The sequence below is a fragment of the Zingiber officinale genome, chromosome 5B (assembly GCF_018446385.1).
Source record: "Zingiber officinale cultivar Zhangliang chromosome 5B, Zo_v1.1, whole genome shotgun sequence".
Classification (NCBI taxonomy): Eukaryota; Viridiplantae; Streptophyta; class Magnoliopsida; order Zingiberales; family Zingiberaceae; genus Zingiber; species Zingiber officinale.
Window position 1 is genome coordinate 303,287 of NC_055995.1, and position 19,380 is coordinate 322,666.

At 35.6% G+C, this 19,380-nt stretch overlaps 2 protein-coding genes, 1 long non-coding RNA gene and 3 other non-coding genes across 6 annotated transcripts; 2 read left to right on the forward strand and 4 right to left on the reverse strand.

Moving 5' to 3' along the window:
• The first annotated feature begins 5,868 nt into the window (after positions 1-5,868).
• On the forward strand, positions 5,869-11,054 carry LOC121983790 (UDP-rhamnose/UDP-galactose transporter 3-like). Its single transcript, XM_042536406.1, has 5 exons — positions 5,869-6,114; positions 7,275-7,459; positions 7,545-7,745; positions 8,889-9,050; positions 10,510-11,054. The coding sequence occupies exons 1-5, from the start codon at positions 5,985-5,987 to the stop codon at positions 10,864-10,866; spliced, it is 1,035 nt and encodes a 344-aa protein (XP_042392340.1). The 5' UTR covers positions 5,869-5,984; the 3' UTR covers positions 10,867-11,054.
• A 1,114-nt stretch (positions 11,055-12,168) lies between these two features.
• LOC121983791 (probable methionine--tRNA ligase) lies at positions 12,169-18,436 on the forward strand. The gene is made up of 17 exons (XM_042536407.1): positions 12,169-12,351; positions 12,487-12,631; positions 13,188-13,341; positions 13,453-13,608; positions 13,735-13,965; positions 14,101-14,244; positions 15,245-15,335; positions 15,819-15,925; positions 16,032-16,146; positions 16,539-16,657; positions 16,732-16,797; positions 16,893-17,021; positions 17,100-17,243; positions 17,341-17,458; positions 17,612-17,841; positions 17,908-18,009; positions 18,085-18,436. Exons 1-17 carry the CDS (start codon positions 12,231-12,233, stop codon positions 18,313-18,315), a joined length of 2,403 nt encoding a protein of 800 aa, XP_042392341.1. The 5' UTR covers positions 12,169-12,230; the 3' UTR covers positions 18,316-18,436.
• LOC121983793 lies at positions 17,437-19,099 on the reverse strand. Its single transcript, XR_006112710.1, has 3 exons — positions 19,061-19,099; positions 18,072-18,327; positions 17,437-17,983 (listed from the first exon to the last, which is right to left on the reverse strand). It is a non-coding gene; the product is annotated as an uncharacterized LOC121983793 (long non-coding RNA).
• LOC121988030 lies at positions 18,513-18,603 on the reverse strand. Its single transcript, XR_006113791.1, has one exon. It is a non-coding gene; the product is annotated as a small nucleolar RNA SNORD96 family (small nucleolar RNA).
• LOC121988032 lies at positions 18,707-18,797 on the reverse strand. Its single transcript, XR_006113793.1, has one exon. It is a non-coding gene; the product is annotated as a small nucleolar RNA SNORD96 family (small nucleolar RNA).
• On the reverse strand, positions 18,869-18,958 carry LOC121988031. Its single transcript, XR_006113792.1, has one exon. It is a non-coding gene; the product is annotated as a small nucleolar RNA SNORD96 family (small nucleolar RNA).
• Positions 19,100-19,380: the final 281 nt, after the last annotated feature.

Consider the following 19,380-nt stretch of genomic DNA (forward strand, 5'->3'; position numbering starts at 1 on the left):
ATAAACAGAGGATTATGATTGGTCTAGGGATCCTGAACCAGAGGATCCCTGTTAACAGGAGGTTAGATCCTCTGATGTAGAATTTTCTGGATTAGAAGAAGCGTTATTAATTTATTGGTTGGATGGACTGGACCCTATCTATTTAACAGACAGGATCCAATCCAACCAACCAATGAATAAACAAGGAACTAGGACTGGTCCAGGGAAAGAGGATCCTTGCTAACAAGAGGTCAGATCTTCTTGTCCAAAATTTTTTAGACCAAAAAAAATCTTATTCATTTATTAGTTAGATGGACTAGACTACATCTACTAAACAGGTAGGATTCGGTCCACTTAATTCTCCGAGGACGAATCCTCTACTCCGTAAGAGGTACACAGTTCGACTACTGTACAATGGGATCACTACTTTCTTTCCAAAGAGAAATAAACAAATATAATATAATATAATAAATAACACATTTATTTATATTATTATAAAAGAATGTCTTTAGCACCTTCTTCATTATTTTTTTAATTAATCCAGATATGTAAACTTCGATCCCATTAGCTTTGGAATGGTCGGCATTCACAACTGAGTAGTAAATATAGAAGTGTAGCAGCTCTGGACACAATGATCCAGCTGTCTCAATAATTCGAACACTCAGGGGCGGAGGGGCCAATAATGAATTTGAAAAAGATGAATTATTTATTATATATAATAATAAAATTTAAATATATCATATTTACTAAAAGGGGATATGCACTGCACCAAGGACGTTTTCAACAAGACACCAGTGAACTGAGGCGGTCGTATTTTTGACCGGTCGGCGATGTGACCGGTTCACGATGTGACCAGTTATGCACTGCACCAAGCGACACCCGACTCATGAGAAATACGTGACGAAGATGGAAACCAAAAGAGCGATTCACCTGTTGCCTGTGGATCGATCAGTAGACCGATCAGGACCGATCAAGACATATCCTGATCGGTCTGGGAGGCCGACGATGGAAACCAAAAGAGCGATTCACCTGTTGCCTGTGGATCGATCAGTAGACCGATCAGGACCGATCAAGACATATCCTGATCGGTCCAGCGGATATCCTGATCGGTCCAGCGGATCGGTTGCTCTTTTGGTTTCCGTCTTCGTCACGTGTTTTTCACGAGTCGAGTATCGTTTTCTGCGTGGGACAGATGGACAAGGAGAGTTTCGGGACAGAAGATTTGATCTGGCGAGACGAGTGTATTACTAAAAGGAAATTTCAACAAGGCACCGGCGAGACCACATTTGTCGGAGATGTGACCGATTCGTCGGCGGCGAGACAAGCATATTTTTGAAAAAGTTTTCCTCATCCTTATAGACGGGGAGGGGGCCAGGGCCCCCCAATACATAAAGTCCCTCCACCCCTACGAATACTACAGGCGTAAAAATATCTAACATGAATATGGAACCTTGAAACATGAGTAAATTATGGTGTCTCTTATCGCTATGTTGTGTCAAGAGGGCTCATATCAATATTAGAGCAAAACAATGATATCAATATTAAAGCAAAATGTGAGATTGTTCCTCCCAAGCGACAGGGTCATTGACTGTAAGACTAGATACAGGCATAATGACATCAATATTAGAATAAAAGATGATATCATTTATTTCAAACAGTTCAATTTCATCATCATTTTGTTATAACACAATGACTATTTACATATGAGAGGTCATACATCCAACAAAATATTTTATATCAGTTAGAAATTAACTCTAAAATATATTAGAGCAAGTACTCGTGTAGGTACTAACCATGTTAATCCGTGTAAATCACAACGACACTAATATTGATAGTAAAAAGTGAAATTATTATTTCGATGATCTCTCTATGATGATTTTATCATAAAGGAAGGTAAATTAGGAGGAGAAAATAATAGTGTATAGAAAGGAAGGTAATTAAGGAGGAAAAAATAATAGTGTACGTAAAGGAGGGATTGAAGAGACCTTGAATCGCCTGGACCCGATAGAAATGTTTTGAATAGGTATATGATAGGATTGAATCTGAATCTATTATAAAAAGTTTACGTATCCAGAAGTCCACGAGTCAATAAGGCTCATGACATAACACAAGTACAATTACTGCTTGATGTTTTGTTTAATATAACATCAACGAAGAGAATCATGTTGGGATTTATTTATGTCCCTTCGAATGGGTCTAGTGGCTAACACGTAAGGTATTATCGTCATGAGATCTGAAATTCGAATCTTGATAAAATCGAGGTAAATGTCACCCTTATGTGCTAGTCACTATTCGAAAGGCTAGTAGTCACCCGTGATTTAACTCCTCCGTGTTGGCCTTGGGACGGGGGGCACTGGGGGCGAGCATATTCGCCTTTTGCCGTCATATTGGAATCCATTTTAAGTCATTTTGAGACGGCCTAGTGATTAGTATATAAGATGTTGTCATCATGAAGTCTGCGGTTCGAATCTCGACAAAGTCGAGGTAAATGTCTCCCTTATGTGCTAGTCACTATTCGAAAGGCTAGTAGTCACCCATGATTTCCCTCCTCAATGTTGGTACTGGAACGGATTGACGGAGACACGAGGGATGAGCATATTCATCTTTTGTCATCATATTGAGATCCATTTGTAGTGGATGTGAAAATATTTGGTTAGGTATTTAATTTTTCTTATATTTAAGGTAGTTATATTAGGATAAATGTTCGTCATGATTTATTCTCTTTCAAAATATATACAGATGTTTTGAAAGAGTTGCTGAGATGATGACTTCATAATGAAACGAATCAAAAGAATCACGATAGTTTATAAAATTATGAAGCAAGAAAATAAAAAACCTAAGATGTCATATAACTTTAAGGATGCGTTTAGTTCGGAGTTATCTTTGATAACTTTAGTTATCTATCGAAGGTTATTAACGAAAATCTTGTTTGGTTTAGTTAATCGATGATTCTCAAGTAACGTTTCATGCCCGACACGTCAACAAAAGGGGCATGCAACCCAAAATCGAAAAACCTTGGAAAATTGAGGTTTTCTTGATTCTGGGGTTAACGGAATTTTTTTACCCAAAATATCCTCGAATAAGAAAAAAAATGTGATAACAAAATGAAAATGTAAAGAAAAAATAAATAAAAAATAATAATAATAAAATAACTTTAAAAAACATTAAAAATACAAAAAAAAAACACACACACATCAAAAACTTAAAAATAAAAAAGTGGCGAAAAAATTTTAAAAAAACATAAAAATAGAAAAAACATTAAAAATAATTTAAAAATAAAAAAACGTAATAAATAATAAAAAATGTAAAAAAATAATAATACGAAACATAAAAATAAAAAAAAACATTTAAAACATTAAAAAAATATTAAAAATTTTAAAAATAAAAAACAAAAATATGAAAAATATAAAAACAAACACATAAAAATAAAGAAAAAATAATAATAAAACGTATAATTTAAATAATATATATATATATATATATATATATATATATATATATAGTTTTGTAACTAAGGGTAATATAGTAAAATATTAAAGTATGTTATTTATTAAAACATTCAAACAAACAAGTTTTTATTGTATTAACTAGGTTGAACATAACAACATTTGGTTATATTTTATTCCTCATAACCTTAGTTATGTGATTACCAAGATTATACCTGATAACTTGAACCAAACATACCCTAAGTATTCTGAAATAAATTTGATATTAATCAACTGAGTGCAGGAACTTAGGAATGGAATTCAAGCGAAAGATATAGCAAGATATAGGGAATGAGAAAGATGTTATGAGAAGGGAGTTGACGAGATTAGTGCATCCAAAGGATGATGAGCTATGGAAGAGTATACCGGTAGAGTGAGAAGGAGGATTAAGAATGCTCGAGGAAAATGTCAAAATTGGATTCAGATGAGATTAACGCTGGACAATCGAAACATCACCTAAACGAGCGTCGAGTGATGGCCAACTTGAGAGTTGACAATCCAAGGCACCTCTTATTCACTGAACGCTCCATGCTAATTTGAAGACTCAAGGCGCTTCAGTTTATTGGAGGCGCCTCAGATGAACAATAGTAAAAACGTCTTAGATCAATTGGAGGCAACTCCGATAAAACAGGACCGTTGTGGAGCAAATAAATATTGGAATCCAACTTAACAACAGTTGAGGCGTCTCCGATGAACTGAGACACCTCCATTAAGTCATATCAACTGAACATTGGTAAACTTCATCCATTAATGGTGCCCTAGTCAACTGAGGCACTCCGAGTTATCATATCAGCAAAATAATTATTTTGACCAATGCACTATAAATAATATTTAGAGCTAGGAGTTGAATACGCACATGTTCTAAATTCAATATTCATTTTCGAAGTTTGTAAAAAGCCACTCCCCTTCACTAAGGAAATCTTGGTTAAAGCTAACAGACTTTCTCTACTAAAAATTTAATTTAATATAATACTTGATCTTAGTAAAAAAAAAATTATAAAAGATATACTTTTTAACATCCCGACCCAAGATATTTATAAAAATTTATTTATTCACAGTGTTGTTAATTCTAAGATGTGAGACTAAAGATAATTATGATGATAGTACATATTATTTATATAAAATAATCAAAGAATTCTTAATAAATAGTAAAAATAGATAAGTAGCAATAGAAGTTAATTTATAATTACAGGGTTATTCATCCTTTAGTCCGATTTAATCCTAACAAATGATAAACTAGTGTTATAACCTTATTAATAACATTAGCAATAAAAAAAATAAAGGATTAGTGACTCTGAGATAATTTTGATATAGTGGTAGTCTAATTTCATTTTCTTTTTCCGGACAAATATTAAATATTTAGAGAGATATTAAGAGTATATATATAAATTATCTTATCAAGATTTTATCTTAAATTTTTAATAGGATAAATTTAAATTTTGTATTATTGAAAAGTTTATATATAGTATTAAGTTAAAAGTGGATATTTAAATTTAATAAATTTTTTTTAAATGATGTATTTTGATAGGAAAAAGTATGTCAATGGGTTAATAAATTGAATTGTAATATATATATATATATATATATATATATATGTAATTAATATATAGAATGTAATTAATATATAGATATGATATTATTAAAAAAATTTTAATAATGATTTATAAAGTATATTATGGTCAGATTCTAACCATTTAGTATTATCTTTTAATACTATAAATCTATTTGGCTAGAATATGGCTGGTCATAATTGAATTGTAATATATGTATATAATTAATATATAGAGATGATTTTACTAAAAATATCTTTAATAATGATTTATAAAATATATTCTGACGGTCCTGATTGTAACCATTTAATATTATCTTTAATATGATAAATTTATTTAGTCAGAATTGAATTATAATACATAAATCTAATTATATATAGAGACGATATTACTAAAATATCTTTAATAAGGACTTACAAATGTAGTTTGACTGGTCAGATTTTAATGATTCAGTATTGTCCAATTTAATAATAACGTTGGAAAATTGTTAGAAGTTTCGTTTGAAGGAGACAAATTTCGTCAAATAAAATAAAATAATAGATTTATTAAAAGCGATAAGTTTGAGATACATTTAGCAATTCATTTAGGTATAATTAATATAAAATCATTATTTTTATAACAGTGTCGTCGGTTGACGTCAGCTCCCTTTCATGAGACACGGTTTGCACTACTCCTTCCCTTCCATTGCGAGTTGGCGAGCAATGGTTCGACCGTTAGTCCAACCCTGTCCTGACACACACAGCGAATCCGGCACCATTACTTTTAAGATGCGATTTCGGTCACGATTAATAAAGTGCTTCGCTAACGACGGGCCCAATTTGACAATTCCAAATTCCAATCATTCTTTCGTGACTTACTTCGCGAGCAGAATCGAGGGGTTTGTTTTCCTCCTGGGCTTGCAGCTTCCGCTGACCTCTCTCTCTCTTCCTCTCTCTCTCTCTCCGCTGCTCATCGCCGTCGAGGAGCAGCAATGGATGCGGGGAAGAAGAAGCCCGTAGTGTCGGACGCGGGGGCTTGGGCCATGAACGTGGTCAGCGCCGTCGGCCTGATCATGGCCAACAAGCGGCTTATGTCCAACAGTGGCTACGCTTTCTCCTTCGGTATTCCCTTTCCCTCTCCCACTCTTCTTCCTCCTCGATTTAGTGCTTCTTTAGTTCGTTAAAGGGTTCGTTTTCTAGATCGTGAGATGAAGAATGTCGTTGGCTCGATGGAGTTCCTGGGGACCGGAGAGGAGAAGTTTGAGCAGAAGAGTCGAGTTTCTAAGCTTCTTTTTGTGTTAGAATCGGGATTTGGATTTGGATTTGCGATTTTCGATGTTTTATCCTTGAAAACAAAGTCGACGTCAGTATGACAGTGTTTTGTCAATAATCGAGAGCTTTGGGTTGAATTGGAAACGCACGGAAGCTTTCTGTGAGATTTTCCAAGTTTATTGTACGATCAGATCTATGATATTCTTGAGCTTGTTTGATTTAGTTGGATTTGAGTTTTAGTATGTCTGGAAAAGCGAGCAACATACTCTTAAAATCTACGCTTTGATACTTTCTTTGTTGAGTTGAACTTATTTCAGATCTACAAAGATGTGCAATCCTCTAAGATGGCTACAGTTTGTAGGTTTCTTTAACAATAGCGGGGAAACAGTTAGCAGAACTTGAGATTTTTTCTTTTTCATGTTGGATTTTCATTTCGGACAAGGCCATTAATGTGAACCCATGCTGGTGAATTTGGAGCTTCAAAATTTATTAAAATAGTTTCTAGTGCTACTTTTGCTGCAAGCCCTTCGGGTGATCTGGGAGAGTAAAATTGACTCTAGATCTGAAGACTATGACACGATGATAGCTAAGGGGCCACACATAGTGTGTGATCTATCTGTTATGAGATTCAATGTGGAGTTTTGGTAAGTCATAAAGATGGACCTTGTACTTATCAACAGTCTTGAAGCACTGTGTTATAACAGTTTGCTTAGACCTATAGGGTTAGGGTGCTTTATATAGAAAAACGATATTCTAATTCATCAGTGTTCTTCCACTTGTGGTAACTATTTAACATTCTTATACAAACTACAACAGGCATAAGATCATCTGTAAGACCTTCGTCTGTGTGCTCTTCTACTTGTGGTAAATATTTAACATCTTATAAAAACTACAAAAGAGATAACATCACCTGCTATACTGAAATAGAAGTGCACCATTTGTACAATCTGATATTTGGTCAAGAAATTAACTCTAATTGAGTTTACTGACATCAATCTGGAATTTTGCAGCAACCACTCTAACTGGGTTCCACTTTACTGTGACGGCCATTGTTGGTTGGATTTCAAATGCAACAGGATTATCGGTCTCCAAGCATGTCCCTTTATGGGAGCTCTTGTGGTTCTCCATTGTTGCTAATATGTCAATTACTGGGATGAATCTTAGTCTCATGTTGAATTCTGTTGGATTTTATCAGGTCATTTTTTTTTGTGCACTTTTACAAAGGTTCATTTATAACCTCTTACACAAATGTGTCTCAGTTTGGACTTCAAAATGTGCAGATATCAAAGTTGAGCATAATACCAGTAGTATGCTTGATGGAATTTTTCTTGCACAGTAAACACTACTCATCTAGGGTGATAATGGCTGTTACAGCTGTGGCATTAGGTGTCGGTATCTGCACGGTCACTGATGTAGAGGTCAAATCAAAGGGCTTAGTTTGTGCCTGCGTAGCAGTATTCTGCACATCATTGCAGCAGATTGTGAGCATCTATAGTTTCTGCTATACATTTGATCAATTTATTTTTTATTGCAATGTCTTTCTCTATCCATCAATTGGAATTTGACTTTTGAAAGGTTTACTTCACGTTGTCTAGTTTCTTATGTACAAAAGCTAACAAGTGCTGGATACTCTCGCTTGATGAATAGAAAAGCAACTCTATTATTTGTTTAAACTATTATCTAATTATGTGTGCTACATGTGGAATGTAAGGTCACGTGAAGATATATTTGAATTTCCTGTTCACTTGTTGATTTCTAAGAATTTTTTTGTTTTTTTTTCGTGGATGTATTTGATAAGAAGAAATAAAGAAATTTCTTGGTCATCTGCCCTTACTCTGATTCCAGTTGCATTTTTTTTTGTTATCTAACGACTTTTTTGTTTCTTTCCATTCTGTTCATAGAAAGAATTCATTCATGTTTCTCAATTTGATAGTTAATGGGGCCGATTTCATACATAAAATTTTCAAGATCCTCAAGGCTTGGCACCTATAAATTTAAAATTATGAATACCACAAACTTTGATCATTTGTAGATTCATTCATGTGTGCTCTCAGGAGACGTCATTTGTTTTTGGCAATACAAGAGGATCTGGCTTGAAGGAAAAAAGCGAATCACTAAATCACCTTAATATTTCTTTGTTGCTTCTCTTACTCATTTTTCCTTATACTAGGACACATCACTAAGATGGAGATCATCTTTTTAATAGAGTTTATTTGGAGCATGTTCTTGGTTGTTCAGACTTCAGAGCCCCAAAAAAGAGATTCTAATTTGCTTGTTCCCTTTTTTCTATCAATTTAAATTGCAACATACGAATTTTGTATGAATAATTACTTACTACCATTCTACCAATTGGATATGAACCTGTCACATGAAAAATAAATCTGATATATATATTCTAACCTAGGAGAACACACTTGTGATCCAATGCTTTTCAGTAGACTGGTTTATACGATGTCTTTAGTTCTTGAACCTCCTTGAGAATTTGTTTCTGTTAAAGTGTTGATTATAGTTTTTAGGATGTGATTGGCTGATTGCAGAGAACAATGGATTAGGTTGTGATGTAATTGTAAATTTTCCAACTTTGTTGTATCTAATCATCTGATTTAAGTAATTTTATTTTTCAGACAATTGGGTCTCTTCAGAAAAAGTATGACATTGGTTCTTTTGAGCTTCTAAGTAAAACCGCACCGATTCAGGCTATCTCTCTTCTCCTCTTCGGTCCAACTGCAGACTACTATCTGAATGGTCACTTGATCTTCAAGTACCATTACTCTATTGGAGCATTTGTAAGTTCCAAAAATACAAAATACCTTTTTTTTACTGAAAATTGCTTGACCTAAGCTTCAAGTTCTGTTTGAAATTGTGCACATTGAGGTAGGCAAAATTTGCATGGAAACAATGACACATTGATAAACTCTAAATCTATATCCGACTGATTATTCAGGACATATTGAATAAGAGTGATATGCTGTTAAATAAATATGTGCTCATGTGATAATTATAACTGATTATCCAGGACCTGTGCTTTTCTTACTTTCCTAGCACATTATTGATTATTGTGACTTTGCTAGTTGACCAATAATAATAACAATAAATAAATATTTATCTGGTATGGTAAACATATCCAGTTTTACCTCATTGAGTTCCAATTATTTGCAATTCATCTTATCGAGATTACCTTGAAGAGTGGCTTGTGGTCAGTAAACAAAGTATGCCTTCTCACGAGAAAAGTTGGTGATTAGGTTAGAAAGAAGTATCCACACTAGTCAATAAAAGATGAGGGCTTCAAACAAGCACAAATGTTTTTGGCAAAAATCAATTGTGGTGTCCAGAGCCTACTGATGCAAGCACACAAAACTATAACAATGAACTCAGTCATAACTAGAAACAAAAACAAATTCAGCATCCACAATTTTCTCTCACTAACCCTTTTGTGAAGTGTTAGAACAAAACAAAATGAACGAGATTACTAAAGAACAAGAAAGGGAAGGCATTATTCAGCCTCTGATGTTTGGCTCGCTGACTAAGCTTCAAGAATGCTCAAGGCTCGCCAGAATGTTGACACATGGAAGGAACATAGACTTTTTTAGGAATTTTAAAATTCATAATGCCTTGATGAGCAAGTCGAATTTCTCAATGGAACAAAGCTTAAGGAGGAAACAACAGTGTGGAAGCTTTATATACTTTCTGGTGCAAATCACAAAGGTCACAAATAATGAACTAAGCATTTAGGATGAATGATTTACGAAAAGTAGGCATTATTATGCTCTAGATTGCCAGATGATGGCGCGACTAGCCAAGTCCAGGCTAATTTGGCTAGAGACTTGTTCCCATTTGAGTCTGCATTCTTTCTTTGGTTCAAGTGCAATTCAAATAAGAAGGAGGAACTAAAAACATTGATTTATTCAATTGTCAATATAATGGATAATGCTTGTTTGTCCACATTTGGTAATATCCTAATGAAAATTTATTTGCATTAAGGTTTTTGAGATTAGAGACCATGAAGGAACATCAGTGGGAAGTGGCAACCTCTTGTCATGAATCACCAGTATATCAACATTTCATGAAACACATCTGACAACAATGTGTTTAATTAGAACAAGTTTGGTTATCAATGTAAGAAAAGGAAAAGATTTGTTTGTAAGAAACTTTAACAGGCCTTTTACAAGTTGATAACTGTAGTAGATATTGAACAACTCCTCTGAATTCCTGGCAGACTAACCTATTTAAGTTCCTGTTTTGCAGCTATTCATACTTCTCTCGTGTATCCTCGCCGTCTTCTGCAATACTAGTCAATACCTCTGCATTGGCCGATTCTCTGCGACATCATTCCAGGTCTTAGGGCACATGAAAACTGTGTGTGTTTTGATCCTCGGATGGCTACTATTTGACTCAGCTCTGACCCTGAAGAACATTCTCGGGATGTTGCTTGCGGTGCTCGGCATGGTCTTCTACAGTTGGGAAGTGGAGCATGAGAAGAAAGCTAAGCTGGCTTCAGATGCAAGAATCGACAGCGTGTTGGCAAGCGAAGACGCAAGGCTTTTGGGCAAGGAGAGTGGTGCTTCCAAGTATGATATCGAACTTTCCCGTTCAGAGAGCTAGGTCAGTTTACTATTGTTTGCTCCGCCAATTGATTCTACACGTATTTTTCTCCATCAGTTAGTTTCATTCAATCTTTAACTTCATCATTTTCGTCCAAATTGTTTCGGAATCATGTTAAGCACTACGTTTACTATATGAACCATAGTTCCTGTTGTAATGAAGTAGTTCTATGTTATCTGTTTCCATTATATATATATATATATTTCATTAATAAATTTATTTGCACATCCTTGCTTTGCACATTCATTGACGACCGAGTGTAAATTCAAAGGCCTGTTCGGATGTACTGATCCAATTTTGAGGATCGGAAAGTCCGGACAGGCTTCTTGGTGCCCGGCTTGACACTCAGTCACCTATGATGGTGCAGCGTATCGTATGTGTGTATATATATATATATATATATATATATTTTGCTTTGCTACATAACAAAATTTGTTTAGTTCCTTAATATTCGTGAATCATATTCATTAATAATTTTTTTTCAATATACTAAATAAATAATAAAATAAAATAAATAAATAATTTTAAATTATCAAATTTAATAATCAATTAAACAACTAAAAGTTTTAAAGAAGCTTGAATTTAGAGTTCGATAATATCTAAATTAATCAAGTTTGAATCAAGCTCAAATCAAGCTTAATTGAAAATTTGGTAATCTCTAAATGAACCAAGGTCAAGTCAAGATTCAAATAAGTTCAAGTTCATAAAAAATAAATTAATCATTTATTTCAAAAGTTTAGTTTATTTTAAGCTCGGTTCGATTCGATCATTTTATCAAATAGATTTGAACATTTCAAAATTCGGCCCGACTTAGACTTGTTTATAGTCATGTACACGGTACTGCCGTTTGGGTCCGCGGAGGGATTTCGGGCGTTTACATCGACAAGGGTCCAAAGTGCGCGTTTACAATGAAGGCATACTGCTTTTCTTATAGAGCCGGACTCGTGATTCGATCCCCAAGCGGGCGCCTCGGCGGGCACCGTTGGATGTCGAATAGAGAAGAAGGTAGCAAAGTGAGTACGCGAAGCCTTCAGTCGGCAATGTAAAGGGACTCCTCTCACTTCGTGCGGGAGGAGTTGGAGGGAATCCGACGAACCGGATGCGAGAATGATGAATCCGAACAGTGGCAACGGCATCGCCTTTATTAAAAGTCCGGTGTAGAGCGCGTTTCCACCGTTTGATTTTAAGATTTCGAATCTCGAAGCGTCGTCAACGGCGAACGCGCGTTGTCGCAGAAATATCGCACGCCGCCGCCCGCACTGTGCTTGCGGTCTCCCGAATAAAAACCCACTCTCTTCTTCTTTATATCTCTCGTCTTCGGTCTCCGTCGTCAGAAGCCAATCAAGCTTCGTTAATCCTCGGCGATGGATGACACTCCAGCTCCGGATTCACCGAAGCTGCCAATCCCTGGTCGCCGGAACATCCTCATCACGAGCGCCCTCCCCTACGTCAACAACGTCCCTCACCTCGGCAACATCATTGGATGTAACTTGCCTCCTAAATCCATCTATTCGATTCTTCCCTCTTTTTTTTCTATCTATTTTTCGTTCGAATTCACGTGTGGAGATTTTCTGCTTTTGTATGGACGAAATATGAGTCTTTTCCGGATTTTCGATGAAGGCGTTTTGAGCGCGGATGTGTTTGCTCGGTACTGCCGCCTAAGGGGTTATAACACCATATACATCTGTGGCACGGATGAGTACGGGACAGCAACAGAGACGAAGGCTATGGAGGAGAATTGCTCTCCTGAGGAAATTTGTGATAAGTTCGTACTTTGTTAATAATCTATGTTCTGCTTTGTTTATTTTGCTATGTCAATTTCGCTTTATTCCTGTGATCTGAACTTACTAGATGTGAATTTAGGTTCCTTTGATGGAACCAATGCCAGTTTAGGTACTTTTATTAATATTGTGCTTTGAGCTGAAATTAATTGCATTTATTTTGTATTTTTTTTTTCTTGTCCAAAGGAACTTTTGTCAACTCGAAGTAGAAAACTTGGTTCTTTTTTCCGCAAGAACTGCCTCCGTTTTCATCTTTGGATATGATAGCATCAAATTTTTTTTGCCTGCTGAACCTATACTAATAGGACTGTATTTAGGCAGAGATTATGTAGCTCCCTTTATAATCCAGATTTATCAGCATCTGCAAGATTGATTCATAGATAAGTAAGATAGAGCCCTTCTTTCCATTGTTTTTTAAGAATGGAAAGTAGTATGTGATTGGTCTAAATTGGGTTGACTGCTCAATTTCATTTATTTATTTTTTCTTAACTCAAATGTACACTTTTGTACATATTTTATTATATTCCACTGATACATTAGGTACCATGCAATTCATAAGGATGTTTATAAGTGGTTTGACATAAGCTTTGATGAGTTTGGGCGCACATCCTCTCCACAGCAGACCCAAGTCTGTCAATCAATTTTCCAGAAACTGATGGAGAATAACTGGTTGTCCGAGAATACTATACAGCAGGTACTTACTTGGTCCCGTGTGAGTTTCTATTGAATCATATAACATTCTTCAAGAGATGAGAGATCATATTTACTTCTTTTTTTTCTAATATAATCTTGAAATCTATTGCAGCTTTATTGTGATTCATGTCAACGTTTCTTAGCTGATCGTCTTGTGGAGGGAACATGTCCTACACTAGACTGTCATTATGGGTCTGCACGTGGTGATCAGTGTGAAAAGTGTGGAAAATTATTAAATCCTACTGAACTAATAGATCCAAAATGCAAGGTAAATTTTACTTTAATGTTTTTTCTCTAATCAGTTCTCAATTATTACCTTTTTTTGGGTGAAAATATTGTTATATCATGCTCAAGCCTTATACAGAAGTCTACCTTACGTTTCTTATGTCATTAGGTTTGCCAAAATACCCCACATGTACGTGATACAGACCATTTGTTTCTAGAGCTACCTTTATTAAGAGGGAAATTGGAAGAATATATTGATGCTATGTTGGTAGTTGGCTCGTGGAGCCAAAATGCTGTTCAAGCAACAAATGCATGGCTGAAGGAGGGCTTGAAACCGCGCTGCATCACTAGGGATCTAAAATGGGGGGTTCCTGTACCACATGAAAAATATAAAGATAAGGTAAAAAACTTACCTATAAATGAAGTTATCCATACTTGTAGGCCACTTTTATACATCTAGGGAAATTTTAAATTGTTGGATTATCATCTCAAATTAAGCAATTACTTCATATTCACCTAATTTGTTCATCACTAGGTTTTCTATGTGTGGTTTGATGCACCAATTGGATATATCTCAATCACTGCATGCTACACTTCTGAGTGGGAGAAGTGGTGGAAGAATCCTGAAAATGTAGAGTTGTATCAATTCATGGGGAAGGATAATGTGCCATTTCACACGGTAGATCTTTTCTATTTTCTTGAGACTATGTTATTTGATTGACCATAATAATGGTGCTATGTTTTATTTTAGGTACTTGACTAATACTTATAAAACATTTTTTTGCTCGTGTATAGATTGTTCCTATGAAAAACATAGGTTTAACTATATCATATAGCCTTTGGAGCTCTACCTAATTGAATCTCTTAGTTTTTTTTTACTTCTGATACTCCCAAGTTTCTGAATGTGGATTGTGATTTTGTAAATTTAGTTGCATTAAGATTTTAGCATCACATTTTTGTTCTTATATTGTCATCTGGAAATTAGAAATTGCCATATTTTTATTCATTAGCAAGTTTATCATTGTATTTGTTTTTGGATTTACATATATTTCAAATGTGGTCTACATGTTTGATAATTATGCACTAATCTTATCCAATCATTCTACACTTGTAGTGAACCACACTAATCAATTAACTGCATAGTTTTCTATGGCTTCCGCATACTTATATTTTTGTATTTGTTTGAGAAAATTATATCCATGAACGTTAAAATTGAACATCTCGATATATATATATATATATATGCCATTTTTTGGATAGTTAAATCTAAATCACTCTGGAAAATAAAATATGATACATCTATTGAGACTTCTACCTAGCAATGAACTGGGTCCCAATGATCATTAGATTTGTGGCAGTAATATACAAGCCAGAATGACATGTTCTTTTCCATGCCAGTTACAAGACAATTGTATAGGATGTATGAATTGTACCATCACAGTATCACGTAGCAATTGTGTTTTGCTGCATATCTCAGTAAAGGATTGAGATGGCTAGTTAACATGCTATGGCATTGGTGTATGAGAATCCTTTTTATTAATGCCTCAATCACATTTTTGACATGCTGATGAATGTTCTAGTTTGGTAAAAAAAAATTTACAAATTGGATACACATGTATAAACATAAGTATTTTTTAATTTTTTTTCATGAAAATTTACACTTTTAAACTTCATTTTAGGTAATGTTTCCTTCCACTCTACTTGGAACTGGAGAAAAGTGGACAATGATGAAGACCATCAGTGTGACGGAATATTTAAATTATGAAACAGGTACCATTATCTATACCTTTTGTTTTCACATGATACTGGGTTTGTAACATACACTATTTAAATTAGAATTACAATTTGTAGTTAATTGATAATCTATCAGATATGGTCCCCTGTTTGGCAAATTAATCGACCACTTGAAGGAATAGTTCAAAAGAAGAATAGAACTAGAAAAAATACATGTGGATTATAGGTGCCTCTTTGCTATTTCACTGCTACAGGGAATCATCTATTATGCTATCAATAGTTTTAAGTACTAGTTAGTACTAGCCATATTATCAGATTGTAGATCCCGGAAAGTACTAGCATACCAGATTGTCACTATATTTATTATTATTTGTTGTACTATTTGAGTGCAACATATGTTGAGACCATTATAAAAGTGGCATTTAGTAATACTTATGTTTGATTTGTTACTTGCAATTAATAGAACTGCAGATGCATATGAGTTTTGTTCATTTGAGCATATCACTTCCTCTATGACAGGAAAGTTTTCTAAAACTAAGGGCATAGGAATTTTTGGTAATGATGCAAAGGAAACAAATATTCCAGCAGAAGTATGGAGATATTATTTACTTACCAATAGGCCTGAGGTTAGTTCGAAAGTCAGAACTGGGTTATCTTTTACCATGAATATCAAAATCCTCATATATAGTATTGCAATTTAGAATTGACCCCCGACTTCTTTGGATGATGCAGGTATCTGACACCTTATTTACATGGGTAGACTTGCAGGCTAAGCTGAATAGCGAATTGCTCAATAATCTGGGAAATTTTGTGAATCGTGTATTGAGCTTTATTGCTAAACCTGAAGGTTAGACAACTCCTGTGTTTGAAATCATGTACATACAGCACCTTAGAACTATAGTATTCTTCATTAAAGATAATGATTCAGTCGCTCAATCATAATCACTCAAAGATTATGCATAATTTCCTATATTACAAGATTATTCTTCCCGTGTAGAAGAAGGTAACACTCTTGGCCCAGATTCCACTACAATCTCCATTATTAAGTTGGTGACTTCAACACAATTGGAAGAGGCCCAAAAGTGTTTCTTCTACCTACTTCTGTAATGGCAGTATTCCTGTCAAGATTGTAGTGGCTATATTTTTTTTCTGTTTGTTGTCATCGACATGCTTAATACGCCAGTCAGTTTTTTGGTAATCCTTTGTTAAGTTTCTATCATAGTATGTCTTTCTCTGCAGGATCAGGATATAATTCTTTCGTTCCTGATGCGCCAGATGCAGAATTACACGATCTAACCAAAGATGTAGGAGAAAAAGTTGGTAAATTGGTTTATCAATATCTTGACGCTATGGAAAAGGTGATTATTGGCTTGAATTGCATTATGTTGCTTGCATTCGTTGAAACCTACTACTGGTTGATTTTCATATGCAGGTAAAGTTAAAGCAGGCATTGAGGATTGCTATGAGCATATCTAGCGAAGGAAATGCATATCTGCAAGTACAATACAATCCATCTTTTGTTTCTTTTTGATGATTTTCAGTAAGTAGGCAACTATTATGTTATGAATGCTCAATTGTGCATTTGCAATTTAGGAGAGCCAATTTTGGAGGCTTTACAAAGAAGATCCTACTTCTTGCGCCATTGTGATGAAGACATCAGCTGGGCTTGTCTACCTTCTTGCAGCTTTGCTAGAACCCTTTATGCCTTCTATCTCTAAGGAAGTAGGTTTTCCTTGCACTGACTGTATTAGTCTTAAGCACCCCCTTTTGATTAACAATGCGATTTATTTTGCAAATCAGGTGCTAAAGCAACTAAATTTACCACCTGCATCACTTCTCTCATTCTACTACGACAATGGAATATCAAATATTGGGAAAATGCCTTGGCAATTTCTACCTTCTGGACTCTGTATAGGGAAACCTGAGCCACTATTTAAGGAACTTGTATGCGGCTTTACTTACTGTGTTTATCTCCCTCGTTCTCTAATAGCATAAGTTGCTGGAGTATGTAGATAACCTATTTAATGCTTTCACTGTTCAGAAAGATGAAGATGTAGAGTATTTTCGGGCAAGATTTTCAGGTAGCCAAGCTGAAAGAAGGAAAGCAGAAGCTGATGCAAATAAGATAGCTGAACAGTTAAAGAACACCAATATAACAGGTTTTCAAACATCCTTTTTCCCGACACAAAGTAACTCATAGCTTTGAATCAATGATCATACACACTCCAATAGTCTCTGTATTGTTTATCTATTTAATGACTAGGAAAATGATTTGATATGAAATAACTATCTAGTTTTCTGTTATTTTGCAGAAACTAGTGCAAAGAAACACCAAAGCAAATCAGGTCACAAGACAAAGGCAGAGGCTGCAGAAGCTGATTCATCCATTTCAAAACTCGACATCCGAGTGGGCATCATAAGAAAAGCTCAGATACATCCGGATGCTGACAACCTTTACGTGGAAGAAATTTATGTGGGCGAGGAATCAACAAGAACAGTAGTTAGTGGACTAGCCAAGTGCATTCCCCTTCAACAATTGGAGGTCTAATACTACTTTTTACCCTGCACCCTTTATTGAATGTGTGATCTTATCTTCCAAAAATTGCAGAACCGCAAGGTTTGTGTTCTTTGCAACTTGAAACCAGCAACAATGCATGGCATTAAATCTCATGCCATCGTCCTGACTGCATCAAGTGATGACAATACAAAGGTTAATTAGTTACAACTAAGTGTATTATGCTCTAGCATGCAACTGATATGTGAAAATTGGACCGATGGCTTGCAGATGGAATTGGTTGATCCGCCTGCGGCAGCTGCAGTGGGCGAACCAGTGACTTTCCCTGGATACTCCAATGAACCAGAAAGCATATCAAGTGCAAAGAGCAAGGTGTGGGAGAAGGTGCAGGCAGATTTGCATACAGATTCAGCACTGGTGGCCTGTTACAGGGATGTACCCTTCACAACATCGGCTGGGGTATGCAAGGTCGCAACCATCGCCAATGGCGTAATAAGATAGAATCTTATTTATCTGTAGATTGAAATCGCCTACTCAAACTCTTATTGTGCACATACAAGGAACATACAGTGTAATGTATTGATCAATTTGGAATGTACAAGTTGAATGGTACGTTCTACCAGTGTTAGGAAACACCAAATTGTGGGTTCAATGACTGACAAGACCAAGAAAAATGCATAAGATAATCTCAAAAGCAGTTGCCTCAGAATTGCAGAATATCAACACAGCCCCAAGAGCTAATCAGCCCCGAAAGATGGTATTTTGATGATTAGGTTTCTTCATAGGCAACAAGAGATCAGTGAGCACAACACAAAAGAGGCCAAAAGAGGCTCAGAATTTTGATGATATTTCTTTTAAAAAAGAACAAATTTTGCGTAAGAGCGAATTGAGAATGGCTCAGAATTGCAGAATCACAGCATGGCCAAAAGAGGCCAATCAGTCCCAAAAGATGGTGTGATCGACAAGCGATTCTTCACAGGCGAGGATGTAAATCCAGCACTGAAATCACAGATAAAGAACGAAAAAAAAGGGTTGAAAGATCAAGCGAGTTAAAATGCCTCGGATTAAAAGAATGACAGCATGGATACAATGATCCAATCAGCCCCGAAAGATGGTATTTGGTTTCAGATTTCTTCACAGGCAAATCAGCAATGCAAACAACCGGAAACCACTGAAGAAAACCATGAGAGGAAATAGAGATCGGGAAGCAGATCATCAGATAACAGAGGCGACGAAAAACCCTAACCTCGATCTAGCCGCCCCGATTCTGTTCTTTACGAGCGATGGGGAAGCAGGCGGAAGCGGGGATACTTATAGGAACAGGCGACCGGATCCCGCCGTTGGATCCTTAATCGGACGGACGGTTTTATTCGGTTTTAAGGGGAGAATATTAAACTATTAAAGTTAATTTTATTGGATATTTAATTTTTTTATAAACGAGAGAAATTAATTGTGTCACGAGATATTGACACGTGGAAGGAGGCCCCACTTGGCTGACAAAGCGGGACCTGCCAGCTCACCGAGATGGTTGCTATTACCGCCGAAGAAGAAGGCAAGCAGGCAGCC

Excerpts from the sequence above, each read along its gene's own strand:
- LOC121983790 (XM_042536406.1), top strand. The coding sequence starts at position 5,985 with ATGGATGCGGGGAAGAAGAAGCCCGTAGTGTCGGACGCGGGGGCTTGG. Across the intron at positions 7,460-7,544 it reads ATTCTGTTGGATTTTATCAG|ATATCAAAGTTGAGCATAAT; the intron begins GTCATTTTTTTT and ends CAAAATGTGCAG. Across the intron at positions 9,051-10,509 it reads ATTACTCTATTGGAGCATTT|CTATTCATACTTCTCTCGTG; the intron begins GTAAGTTCCAAA and ends CCTGTTTTGCAG.
- LOC121983791 (XM_042536407.1), top strand. The coding sequence starts at position 12,231 with ATGGATGACACTCCAGCTCCGGATTCACCGAAGCTGCCAATCCCTGGT. Across the intron at positions 16,147-16,538 it reads CTTTATTGCTAAACCTGAAG|GATCAGGATATAATTCTTTC; the intron begins GTTAGACAACTC and ends CTTTCTCTGCAG. Across the intron at positions 17,022-17,099 it reads TGCCTTCTATCTCTAAGGAA|GTGCTAAAGCAACTAAATTT; the intron begins GTAGGTTTTCCT and ends TTTGCAAATCAG.